This window comes from Cavenderia fasciculata (assembly GCF_000203815.1).
Source record: "Cavenderia fasciculata unplaced genomic scaffold Scf_EUAJFUG02HR96I-5, whole genome shotgun sequence".
NCBI lineage: Eukaryota > Evosea > Eumycetozoa > Acytosteliales > Cavenderiaceae > Cavenderia > Cavenderia fasciculata.
The window spans coordinates 2,960,859-2,974,769 of record NW_004457624.1 but is presented as its reverse complement, the minus strand read 5'-3'; the positions used below and the strand labels follow the sequence as shown (position 1 = coordinate 2,974,769).

The window sequence follows — 13,911 nt, the reverse complement described above, 5'->3', positions numbered from 1 at the left end:
GTTCCATTTCGAAACGAACGTTCGTTAGATATTCTCTATCTCTTTCCGAGCCTGGGTTTTTGTTAATTATATAATAAATAATATATATTTTGGGGGTGTTTATTATTAAGTTTTTCTAAACTTTTTTAATAATTTGAGGAGGAGATGAAGGTGTAACTGATTTAGTTGTTGTTGTTGTTGTTTGATTATTCTGTTGTTGTTGTTGTTGTTGTAATAATTGAATTGAAGGTTGAATAGTAGTTACATTTACAGGGAACGGATCACTTTCAGAATAAAATGAATTATAATGATAGGTGGCTAGTTCCTCTTCAAATACCATACCCAATTTGATTGCTTTTTCCTTTGATTCCTTGAAATAGTTTTCAGAGCCATTGATATTGTTGTGGACGACGATGCCAATGAGACCTTTGAGGAGCAAGAGACGGGGTTGACCGATGGGGAACGTGTCGGTGAAGCGCTCGAGGTGTTGCTGTGCCTCGGTGATTTCAGTGATCATCTTGGCACGTTGTTGTTGGTAGGTTTGGGTACGTGACATGGGGTGGTTTTGCAGACTCTGGAACACACGGATAATGATCATCGAGAGGGAGGCATACGACTCGTAGACGGAAAAGTTGTTTGTGTCACAACGTGCCAGGGCAGAGAGTGCCTTTCGTGCAGAGTCGTAGGCTTGTGAATGGTCATTTTTGAGGACACTTTGGAACTGTGCCTTGAGCGAGAGGTAGTGGATGTAGGTGCCAGAAGTCTGCTCGGCCATGCCAATTGCCTGCACGAGCTGTTCAATCTCGCGCAACGTGTCTTCAGCAGCCTTGACCTCACCCATACGCACGCGGGCGTCACCGGCTACGAGCAATGCCATCATCTGTATCTGGACATCCTCACGTGTACGTGCAGCGTCGAGTGACTTTAGTGCAAGTGAGAGTGCAGCCTGGCTCTGTCCCATGAGATAGAGACATGCGCCGAGGAAAACACCGCTCTCCTCGACCAACTTTTTGTCGCCCATCTTGCCAGCCGACGCGGTTGCCGTCTGGTATCCCGACTCTGCTTCGGACCACTGACCCGTGCCCGACATGTATATACCCCATGCTTGATGCGAATTTCCATACACGTAGCCATTAGTCTCGCCTGAACGACTGAGTACAGCCGCATAGTACTTTAGCGGCGTTGTATTATCTCCATTGACACCGAGCACACGGATGCCAATCGAGTACGCCTCACTCTGCAGACTCCATGAGTCGGCTGCCAACTGGTTGGCAAGGAACGAGCACCAGCTGCTACTCTGCTTTTGACAGTCGTGCAAAAAGATCTTGGACAGTACCACCAGCGACAGCAGTGCCTCACGTTTCTCCATGGCATCGAGGTTGTTGGTCACAAACTTAGTGAGTGAATCTTGGCGTTGTGGAGACTTTAGTAGACGGTGTCGTTTGTCTGGTGCAGCGGCACCCATAGATGGTGGGCCCATTGGAGCACCAGTAGTCGCGTCAAATAGTTGTGTTGGACCTTTAGCCAACACTGGTGGCAACTCTATACCAAGGTGTTTGAGTACAGCAAGGAATTGTTGCATAGCAGACAATAACAATCCCATATTATACAATGCCAACCCAAGTTTTCTTGTAATTGATATCATTTCAAATGGTATACGTTTTAGAGTTGGTGATGATGACGATGATGACGACGACGACGATGTACTACCACTACCACCTGGAGGAGACCCGACAGAAGTAGTAAGATTGGTAGGTTGAGTGATAAATGTATTGGTTGAACTACGACGATTCAACTTTTTCATTGCCTTTACCTCTTCCTCTTGTTGTTGTTCTAGCTCCATGCATTTCAATGCCAATTGGAAGAATTTAACAGCTTCTTTGTTGTTATTGTCAGAGAGGGCATTTTGACCGGCTTTGGTGGCATACTCTACCGTCTTGGAGTAGTCTTGGGCAGCGTGGTAATGGTTGACCAGAGAGATGTAGAGTGAGTTTTGTGGGGTACATGTAATCTCGAGAATCTTGGCAATCTTGTGATGCAACTCTCTACGCTGAGAAAAGAGCATGAGGTCATAGATAACTTCTTGTGTACGTGTATGTACAAATGAATACAATACCTCTGTTGAAATTGGTACCAATCCAGGTGATGATAATGCCGGTGGTGTAGATTGATTGGAATTATCAAGTGACAAATTTAGAGGTGATTGAACTATAACTGGTTGTGGTGGAGACATACTACTGTTATTATTATTATAATAGGGAGAAGATAAAGGTGAAAGAGAAGAAGGAGATGTTACAATACTTGAACGTGATCTAAGATAATTGTGATGATTGGATTGTTTGGGTGATGGGGTATTGGTGCCACTGCTGCCATTTTGATCTTTTTTACTCTTGATAAAGTGTAAACGTTCAAGGATGATAAGGTCATTGGTGAGCTCTGATCGGGTCGAGGTTTCGGATGTTGGTAATATCTTGAACAACGAGTCAACTGTAAAAGGTGTACCCATGACTGATGCAACTTTGAGTACCAACTGCTGTGCTGTCGAGAGACGATCAACTCTACTGGTAATGAGCGATGTGACTGTACGTGGAATGTTGACACGCACCTGCTCAATAGCTTCGTGTTTAGAGTTGAATTCACCTGTCTTTTCATCAATATAACCACTGTGTTTGAGTCCATTGACCATTTCCTCAATGACAAAGTGGTTACCTTGTGACCGATTAAATATCTCGTCTACAATCTCGTCTGGCAATTCATAGGATGGACTATTTCGAACGTTTAACATTTGCTCTAATAGCAGTTGAACTTCCTCACGAGTTTGGAGTGGTTCAAGTTGGATAAACTCGACATTGTCAAGATGAGAGAACCCGTGTGGGATACCTTCCTTGAGTGGACGCAATGCAACTATGATGAGACAGTTTTCAAGTTGACGACACAGGTTTAGGGTAAGTGTCCAACTCGCGCTATCCATGTGATGAGCATCGTCGATAATGATGATGGATCCACGCGGTACTGCCATTTGGACGAGTCTAAGCATAAGCATTTGCAGAGTCTCTTGACGCTGTGGCGCAGAGTAACGACGGTTGGTTGAGATGGAAAAGTTGAGGTCGAGGATGGGATTGAGCAAGTTGACGTGTGGACCAAGTTCAAGCAAGCTTTTAAAGTTGGTTGCTTGCTCTTCACGCAAGTATTCACCAAGAATCTGACGCCATACATAGAATGGTACACTCTCGTTCATTTGAAGACCAGTTGTTTTAAAGATACGGATACCCATTGCAAACGAGTACTTTACTTCGTGAATGAATCGACTTTTCCCGAGACCTGCTTCGGCTTCGATAAAGACAATCTTGGTGCCGTCACCTTCTTCTTCGGTGCGAAGGCAGTCTACAAGATGGGCCATTTGGCGTAGTTGGCCGTGACGCCCGATAATGCCCTTGTGCTTGATGGCCGCGGTCTGCTGTTGTTGGTGCAGGTCGAGCCCGCCGACGATACCACGGTTGATGACAGGCTGCGCAGATCGTGTTGACGCGCCTGGACGCGGACTGTTGTTGGATGACTCGTGTGTATGACGCTTGATGGGTTTGAACACGTTGACGCTGGTCTGTTTGCCCTTGACCTTGATGGGGTCACTGAGCTTGACAAACTCGATCTTGCGCGACGCAAGCTTGGATGTTTCCTCATCGACGAGTACACCTCCCTGGCCATGCGACATGAGTCGTGCCGACAGATTGACAATATCACCGACGACGGCATACTCTCGACGCTCGTCACTTCCAACATCACCGCAAAAACACTTTCCAGTCGTCACACCAACCGTGCTAATCACCTTGAGCTTGAACAACCCAACGACAATCTCCATGGCTGCTTCTACCGCACGACTAGGATCGTCTTCATGAGAGAGTGGTGGGACACCCCAAGCAGCAATCAACACACACCCCTTGTCATCGACGATAAACTGACGCACAGTACCTTCGTACCGATACACGATCGTCTGGATCTCACTGACAATTTCCTGTAACTTTTTGGCGTCTTTGGTGGGATCGGGAATCTCTCCGTATGACAAATTGACAAAGATGACCGTGATGTAACGTAGCTCGGCGAGATAACTACCGTGACGCAGTTGATTGAGTACTGCGTTGGGGACGAATCGCTGCAGCGACTCCTCCATATCCATCAACAAGGGCAGTTGCAGTATGGCACGACGGTCGACAATGTTGAACTGGTCAACCGGCGCCTTTTTGTTGCTGTTCTTGTCCATAAAGGTCATATTGTCCAATCGAACGTTGACTCGCGTCTTTTTCTGCACGCACGATGAGAATGGCTTGACAGCGTCATAACACGCTTGTGAAATGTAGATTTCTCCCGACTCTGCCTCCTTTTCACAAGAGGCCGCCTCGTGGAGTGCCTCACCGGCAATCAAAAACTCTACCTTTTGATTGACTCCACCTACATAGAGACCGGTCAAATCACCACATCCAATACCAATATGCAACGTCAAAAAGCCACCTGGTACTGGAAAGTTGTGTAATTTCTTTTGTAGTGTCAATGCACACTCGCATGCTGTTCGTACACGATTCACCAACTCTCCATAGGTTGGCCAGTGACACAAAACTGCATCACCTGCAAACTTTACAATATCGCCACCAAAATCTTTTACAATCTTGATTAGACTTTCAAAATAACGATTTAAATTCTTTGTCAATAATTCTACACCCTCTTGACCATGATGACTTAATCTTTCTGTCAATGCTGTAAATCCAGAAATATCTGCAAATAATACACAACTTTGGAAACTACAAAAGTAAAAAATAAAATAGAAATGTTAATAAATGGATATATTATTAATATTGTTCGATTTGATATATTTACTTTTCACTATGGGGAGGTTGAATTGGATTTGGGGAAGCCAAGAGATCTTTAATGACAAGATTTGAAACATAACTACCAAGACTTGTGATTTGAAGTCTTTGTTTATCATCGGATGGAAGCTTATCAATACGATCTTGATGAGTGGACTTGTCAAGCCAGAATTGACTAAAGCTATTTCTTTGTTTTTGTTCATCGGTTTGTTTAACGGTTTTCAAGTGTTTGGAGAATATATTTAATCCAACCTTTTTCTTTGATTCTTTGATTGGTGTTGTTGGTGATGTTGGTGGTGATAATACTGGTGTAGAAGTAGTTGTTGTAGAAGCAGTAGAAGTAGGAGATGTGGGATTATTATTATTATTATTATTATTATTATTTTGTACATTATTATTATTATTAGTATTATTATTAGTATTTACAATATTATTATTATTATTTTGATTATTATTTTGATTATTTGATGTATCTAATACAAAAATAGGAGGTACTTCAAATTTAACAGGAGATAATGATGTCTCTTTAAATATAGTACTATTACTTCTTGTTATTCTATCTCCACCACCACCACCTCCAGAAGCAATGCTTATATTACTTGATCCAGACTCATCATCAGATGTGATAGCACTACTGGTCATCTCGTTGCCACTTGGTTTTCTTTGAATCTTCCATTTATCATTTGGAGGACAGTCTTGAGTAACCTGTGTATCTGGTGTTAATCCTGTAGTTGTAGTGGTCGTTGTCGAGGCGGTGGTACCAGTACTAGGTTGACGTTTATGTTTATGAGAGTTGCTATAATCCTCTTCATCACTCTTGATCACAAAACTATTACTACCATTGCTACCAATACTACTGTTACTACCAACGCTGTTTGTACTCTCCTTTTCTTTTTCCTCGTTACTCGTCGACTTGTGTCTCTGATGCTTTGTAATCTTTGTCGATGGTTTAATGATCGAACTAAAGAAATTCCTCGATTGAGTCGTTGTTGTTGTCGTCGTTGAAGATGATTTGGGTGGTGAAGATGATAGTTGAGATCCACTCATCGCCGATCCCGTCGTCGTTGTCGTTGATTCCTTATTACTATTGCTACTACTATTTTCTTTACTACTATTTTTAGGTACACCTGCTGCTTTTCCTGATATCAAACTCATATATGATTGACCTATATGAATATGTATGTATATGTATATGTATGGTATATGGTATATTTATAGATTATATATTAGAAATTGAAATAATAATAGTTATAGTATAATATAGTATAATATAGTATAGGTGTAGTAGTACAATATATAAACACATGTATGTGTGATAACAACAGAAATTGGGTTTTTGTCGGTTGTTATTAATATTGCAACCTGTTGGCCTTGAGGGGCTCTCCACGCGTGAGAGGTTTCATAGACACAACCAACAACAAAACAACAAGATTTTTTGGTTTTTTTTTTTCTTTCTCCCTTTCAGTGATTGATATTGTTTGTCGATCTCGCATTTCAATCGATCAATACACAGATGTCGAAATGGCCTCTGTTTCACTGATCGTGTGTAACATCTCCAAAAATAAACAAACTAACCTTTAGGAATATTCCAGTATTGCAGATATTATAATGAATGATATAATAATAATAATAATAATACTACTCTCTAGTAGGTTTGAGTTGTTGTGAATATGAATATGTTGATTGATTTGGAAGATGGATTTGTTGTACAGATATTATATTATAACAAACAATATCAAATGGAACTAGACTTGATTGATTGTTTTTACAAAAACTAATAATTAAAAAAGAGTTAACTGCAACACCTGTACCCAAATTATATAATTATAATTTTTCAAAGCAACAACAAATAACATGCATGTTTAATGGTTGGTTTAGTGGTTGTTGTTGTGTGACAGAATATCGTTAACATTGGAAAATTAGTTAGTTGTAAAAGTGTGTGTTTTTGATCAACTATGAAAAAACGAGGAGGGAAAAGAGGAGAAGGGGATGGATGAAAATGAGAGGTGGAACAATGGTAGTGATCACCCCCAACAACTGCGGGTGTTGTTTTAATTATTCACTCCCCCCCTCCCAACAAGCACAAACAACATCTATTTATTTTTAGTGGTTGGAAAAAAAAAAGGGAGGAGTTGTTGAGATAGATGGATGGATGGTTGAATGATGATAGATATCTATCATATCAATCGTGATTTTAAAATCATTGACAATCTAGATCAAGATTTATAACAACAACAAAATAAACTAAAAACTAAAAACATAAACTAATTTCTTCTTCTTCTTTTTAAACTTACCTTTAACTTTAAATGGTAAACATTGTAATAATGATAAACTGTCTCGTACATGTTCAATAAGTTCCTATTATTTTTTGTTTGAAAGAGATCTTGGTTGGTACTTTTTGAATTGTTTGTTTGATTGTTTGATTTGTCTTGTTGTTGACTTACACTATTTGATAAACTTGTTAAACTATTAATAACCGATTGGAATTGTGGAGTTCCAATGTAGAGTGAAAGGATGGCCAATAAATCGACCAATTTGGAAACGAGTGATGGCAATGTGATACTTTTAGTTTGGCTAATATATTGTGCTCCTTTTGGTGGAGTTGATACTGTAGTTGTTGATGATGTTGGAGTAGTTGATGGAGTAGTAGTCGTGGTAGTTGTTGGATTAATTAATTTATTTGCCAATATTCTTTGATAGTTTAATAAATGCCACAATAGATTGAATAATGAAAAGTTTATATGGTATATGACATCAAACAACTCTAATAACTCTGGTTTAATATTGGCCACTTCCTCGGTACCATTTCCACCACTTAAACTACTACTACTCGAACTACTGCTACCACCAATTCTAACGATATTTTGTGGTGGACGATCTGAAACTGATGATCTACGTCGTCCTGTAGATTGTTGTTGTCCATTGGGTGATGTTGGAGGTGACTTTACTGGTGATGTTGATGGCGATGATGATGAAGATGAAGATGATGATGAAGTTGGAGAATCTACTACTTGTTGATTGAGGGAAGAAAGATTGATAGGAGTGACAAGTGGTTGTCTTGGAGGTGGTTTCCAGGTGATTTCACAAATCAATAAGACCAAATTCTTCCATGACTCGATCAAGTCCTTTCGTCTATTCCAATATTCACCCTTTGGAATGAGTAGTTCATGGAGTGGTGACCCCTTTTTAGCGACTTGGTTGTATTGTTTTATACATGTAATCATCGATCCAATGATATCAATAATCACCTTTATCTGATTGAATTGTTCTTTTTCACCATGTTGTCTAATTATACCAAATGTTTCACATGTTGTCGTTGTTGTAGAAGTAGTTGCATTTGTGGTCGACTTTATCTCAAATGAAGATAATTCAGAGCATCTTGAAGTCATACGTCTTGAAAACATGACAATCTCCAATTCACTTACAACATCTGATGCATTGACAAGCTCATCGATTCTATGCAAGTCAATCAACATTAACCTACTAAACTCAAATACCTTTCTTGAATTTTCATCTGTTGGTAATACTATTATATGTTCAACATTTTGATTACTATTATTACTATTATTACTATTATTATCCATTCTTTTTCTTTTTGAAAAAGAATAGTATATATATATCTTTTATATTATTATTATTACAGTTGTTATATTTATATATTATTTGTTGTTAAAATACAAAGTTGTGTTTATATTATTATTACTATCTCTTTTCTCTATCTTATCTCTCTCTCTCTCTCTCTTAATAAATAAAGTATATATGTATATAAATAGAGACAAACTGAAAACACAATAATAAAATCTAAAATCAATAATTATTGCATCTGTATTATAATGTGTGTGTTGTGTCTGTCTGTCTGTCTGCTGTGTATATATCTATCTATCTATTTTATGTTGTAATGTACGATAAAGTAAGATGAATGATTTGATTTTATCTAGATACGATGATGAATGGTTATGTGAATGGGCTCTATCCTTGTTCAAGCAGACCTCTCTTGTAAATTTAACTCGGTTTGTTGATTTTTAACTGTTTTCAAGCAAAAAAAAAAAAAACATTGAAATATCTTGAAAACCCGCTCGCTTCAAATTTAAGTTATAGACAGTTTTTATTTACTTATTAGTACTCTTGAGTATTAATAATAATAATTATATAATTAAATAATGAAGTATACTCTCATTTCCCAATGGTATCATAAATAATAATATCTAAAACTCACCCTTCTTTGAGACGCAATGGTTGTGGTGACAGTGACAGAGAAGAAGAAGATATTAAGTACTAGTCCCCGAAAGAGCAATGAAATTATATGATTTTCGTTTTATTTCACTGGGGATAGCTGCGGGATTGACCTTTTTCCTACCAATACCATTTTAATAGTCGTTGGGTTGCCCTCTTCCGCTATCACATGATTCGGCATTTACAATGCCATGGTGGGGCATACCCAGGAGCGAGTCCATCAATTTTGTTGTTCCCAATTCCACCATACCCTCACCTCCCACTGCCCTTTGCGTAAAAAATCATTCAGCATTGTTATACACAACACATAATAATATTTATTTATTTATTTATTCATACAAATAAACGAGGTAAGAGAAAGAAGAAGAAGAAGAGAAGATATATTTTAAGAGGAGTTATCTACAGATTTTTTGAATCAAAAATGTGTCATATGATATGACACACCACCACCACAATTGTATTGTTTGTTCATCCACGAGTACACTCACTGGTGATCTAATCATATTCTGTTTGACGATGATCATTTTTAATAGTTGTTAGTTGGTTAGTTTCTTTTTTACTCATATCTTTTCTATTCTATTCTTTTCTATTCTTTTCTATCTTATTATCTTATTATCTTTATTATCTTTTTAAAGGATGATGAAACAAAGAGATATAATATTATTTATAACAACATTGTTGTTGATGGTGATGTTTGGTGATTCACAACAAACATGTTTCCCAGGATACCAAATGACAACGGTTCAGCTAACAAAGTATGGATACAGTGGTCAATTAAGTTTACTTTCACCTGGACCCTACGGTAATGACATTGGTCTCTTGTATTTCGATGTATACTTTCAAACACAACAAATCGTTCGATTCAAAATCTACGATCCAAAGAATGAGCGATGGGAAGTACCATTCACCAATCAACTGCCAACTGCCACCTCCAAACCAAACATCCTAGACTATGACGTTAAATTCACTGCCAATCCATTTGGTTTCACCGTAGTTAGAATTGCAACCGGTGAAATATTATTTAATTCTTCACCATCAACTGGTTGTCCAACAAATGGTTTAATTGTAAGTAAAAATATAAAAAACAACAAAAACAAAAAAAGAAACAATATACTTATTCTATTTATTATTTATTTTTAGTTTGAAGATTATTATCTTGAATTATCAACAAGTTTTACAGTATCTAATCCAAATCTTTATGGGTTGGGAGAAAGAGCTGCACCTTTGAGATTAAACAATTCAATGACTTATACATTGTTTGCCAAGGATCAGGGGACTGCGTCGACAGAGAATATCAATCTCTATGGATCACATCCATTCTATATGCAATTGTTGCCCAATGGTAATGCCAATGGTGTGTTTATGCTTAATTCCAATGCCATGGATGTTGTCTTGCAACCCAATTCATTGACCTACAAGATTGTCGGTGGTATCATTGACCTCTTTATCTTTACCGGTCCCACCCCAGTCAGCGTCGTCCAACAATACGCCCAATTGATTGGTAATCCTCACATACCACCCTACTGGTCTCTCGGATGGCACCAATGTCGTTGGGGTTATCACACTGTCGAACAAACTGAACAAGTTGTTGCTAATTATTCAAAATATGGTATTCCTTTAGAAACAATGTGGAATGGTAAGAAAGAATAAGAAAACAAACAAATAGAAAACAAAAAGAATATTAATATTATTATTTTAATTTCTTTTTATTTAGATATTGATTATATGGATGCATATAAAGATTTTACAGTTGATCCTGTTAATTTCCCACAAACGTTGATGTTTAATTTTGTAAACAGTCTACATGAAAACCATCAACATTATATTATGATTGTTGATCCAGGTATTCATAATGAAGAGGGGTATGCTCCATACGACGACTTGATGACCCTCGGATCGTTTATTACAACCGATCAAGGTCAACCGTTGATTGGAAAGGTGTGGCCAGGCTCAACTATATTCCCAGATTTCCTCGACCAGAAAGCATGGGACTTTTGGCAACAACAACTTCAAAACTATCATGACATGGTACCATTTGATGGTGTTTGGATTGATATGAATGAAGTTAGTAATTTTTGTGATGGTGATTGTAGCGATAGCAATAGCAAGAGTGGTAAAATGATGTCAATGTTCGGTTCATTTGATCCAAATAATCCACCATATCTACCAGGTGGAGTATCACTTGACCAACATACAATCAATCTTACAGCTGTTCAAAATGGTAATATTTCAGTTTACAACTCACATTCACTTTATGGGTATACTGAAGGTATGGCTACTGTAGATGCCGTCCATCAAATCCTTGGTACTCGTACCACTGTCATTAGTCGTTCAACTTTTCCAGGTACCGGCTCACACAATGGTCATTGGTTAGGTGACAATGAATCATCCTACAATGACTTATACCTTTCTATCCCAGGTATGCTAAATATGAATATTTTTGGTATTCCTTTAGTTGGTGCTGATGTATGTAATAGAAAACAAAAAAAAAAACAAAACAAAAGAATAATTATTTATTTTCTAACTTTTGATTTCTATTCTATTTTAGATTTGCGGATTTAATAAAGATTCAAATTCAGATTTATGTGGTAGATGGATGCAATTGGGTAACTTTTACCCATTCTCTCGTAACCATAATTCATTTAATTCGATTCCTCAAGAACCTTATGTTTGGGGACAAGCTGTCATTGATGTTTCGATCAATGCAATCAATCTAAAGTATACGCTGTTGCCATACTATTATACATTGTTTTATTTGGCCAATACTCAAGGTCTACCAGTGATGCGTCCACTCTTTATGGAATACCCAACCGACGCCAACACCTATGCCATTGACACTCAATTCCTTGTTGGTCCATCACTCTTGGTATCGCCAGTCCTCACTGCCAACACTACTACAGTCACTGCTTATTTCCCAACCGACACTTGGTACGATTTCTTTACTGGTTCGCCAGTTGCCCAAGTTGGCAAGTCTCAAGTACTCCCTGCCCCATTCGATGTGATCAATGTTCATATTCGTGGTGGTTCCATACTTGCACTCCAACCAACCCAATCATATGTTCCAGGAGAAGGTGAAATCCCCATCACTACCCATGTTGCCCGTACACTCCCCTTCACCATTAATGTCGCCCTCGATTCGACTGGCAGTGCTCAAGGACAACTCTTTTTGGATGATGGTATCTCTCTTGACACTATCGAGAATGGTCAATACACTGTCATTGATCTTCAAGCCTATTATGACTCTACTCTTGGACAATACGCATTTGAATCATCCGTCTCTTTTGCCGGATCCTATCTTAGCAATGCCACCATCTCTACTGTCGTCATTTTTGGTGTCTCTGAACCTGTATCCAATGTATATGTTGATGGCACTCCAAGCACCGCCTATACCTATACCGCTGAATACCAATCTCTCTCTATTAATAACCTTGTCCAATCAATCACTTCTACTAATCTTATCACTTGGAATTAAAGTTAATAAATAAAATAAATTAAAAAACAAGATGAATCACCGATTCATATTTATAAACGGTGAACATTGATTCTTTCTTTCTTAAACTCTTGACTGTAGATCGTACGATCCAACCAATTCTTTTAATCAATGGCCACCCCGAAATAACTTAATAATTAACCCGACGATTTAACCAATTTACATTTTTTCCCCCCAAAATCAAAGTGTAACTTGGAAAAGATTTTTTAAACTCAAATTTGCCAGATTACAACAAACTCTGTCACAGAATTGATCATAGAGATACTTAACAATGACATATCTAGTAACTAATCCAATAATATAGCATCCACCCCCTCCTTTTGATGACTTTTTTAAGTAACCAAACTACAACTTTAAAACCCCCTCCAAACTTTTTAATTTAACCAAACTACAACTTTATAACCCTGAGGTATCTCTAATAAAAACCAAAATTACAAAGTTTTTGGATATAAATACTTACTCTCTCTTGTCTGTTTTTTAAATCATTTTAATCATTATCAAAATTTGTTTTAATTAAAATTATCAATCAAAGACACAATGTCATATACTAAAGGAGTTTCAACAGGATCACTATCTTTGAGTGCATCCTCATCATTTAATGCTAGTTTTACTCCAAACGGAGCATTTATCAATGCCAATAAATGTTGGCATCCAACTGTCGCCGATACCAATCCGTACGTCCAAACCACCTATCAAGGAAATGGTATTGCCGAGTATTCAAAGATCGAGTTGCAAGGAAGACCAGATGCCGATCAATGGGTCACTGAAGTTGCTATAAAGTATACCAAGGATGGTGTCAATTGGTTGGATTACAACTCTGGAAATGGTATTCAAACTGGTCTGACCGACAGAAACACTCCAAAAACCATCACCTTTTCTCCAACCATCAGAGCTCTGGCCATCCAAATCATCCCCAAACAAGCTACTGGATTCAAAGCAATGAGATTCGAGGTGGAATACAAACCAATTCCACGTTCCACCATTACCAACTTTGAAGTTGGATTGGTCTCTACCAGAGATGGAAATTTCCCAAAACTCTATGATGGATCTGTCGCCGATAGAAGATATGAACACCCAGTCAAATTTACAACTGGATTTATCAAGCCTCCCATTGTAGTTTGTGGTATCCACAATCTACACTTTAGCAACACCAAAGACCTAAAGTTTAGTATCATCCCACATGATATAACAGATGAAGGTTTCACCATTCTCATTAGAAGTTGGGATAATGGTCAAATGGAAGAAATTTCTTTTAATTGGATTGCTTTTGAAAGTAGTAACTAAAAATTAAATAAATTAATAAAAACTTTTGTTTATTTAAAAAAATACTATTTTTATTTTTATTTAATC

The 13,911-nt window shown here is 37.9% G+C and overlaps 3 protein-coding genes across 3 annotated transcripts; 2 read left to right on the top strand and 1 right to left on the bottom strand.

Moving 5' to 3' along the window:
• Nucleotides 1–115: 115 nt before the first annotated feature.
• Nucleotides 116–8,422, bottom strand: sgcA (guanylyl cyclase; the record flags this gene model as incomplete). The annotated part of the gene is made up of 4 exons (XM_004353780.1): nt 116–4,772; nt 4,849–6,004; nt 7,133–7,196; nt 7,283–8,422. 4 exons carry the CDS (start codon nt 8,420–8,422, stop codon nt 116–118), a joined length of 7,017 nt encoding a protein of 2,338 aa, XP_004353832.1.
• Nucleotides 8,423–9,803: 1,381 nt separating this feature from the next.
• On the top strand, nt 9,804–12,543 carry gaa (alpha-glucosidase; the record flags this gene model as incomplete). Its single annotated transcript, XM_004353779.1, has 4 exons — nt 9,804–10,136; nt 10,212–10,707; nt 10,786–11,537; nt 11,620–12,543. The coding sequence occupies 4 exons, from the start codon at nt 9,804–9,806 to the stop codon at nt 12,541–12,543; spliced, it is 2,505 nt and encodes an 834-aa protein (XP_004353831.1).
• Nucleotides 12,544–13,098: 555 nt separating this feature from the next.
• DFA_12193 (uncharacterized protein) lies at nt 13,099–13,845 on the top strand (the record flags this gene model as incomplete). Its single annotated transcript, XM_004353778.1, has 1 exon — nt 13,099–13,845. The coding sequence occupies one exon, from the start codon at nt 13,099–13,101 to the stop codon at nt 13,843–13,845; it is 747 nt and encodes a 248-aa protein (XP_004353830.1).
• Nucleotides 13,846–13,911: the final 66 nt, after the last annotated feature.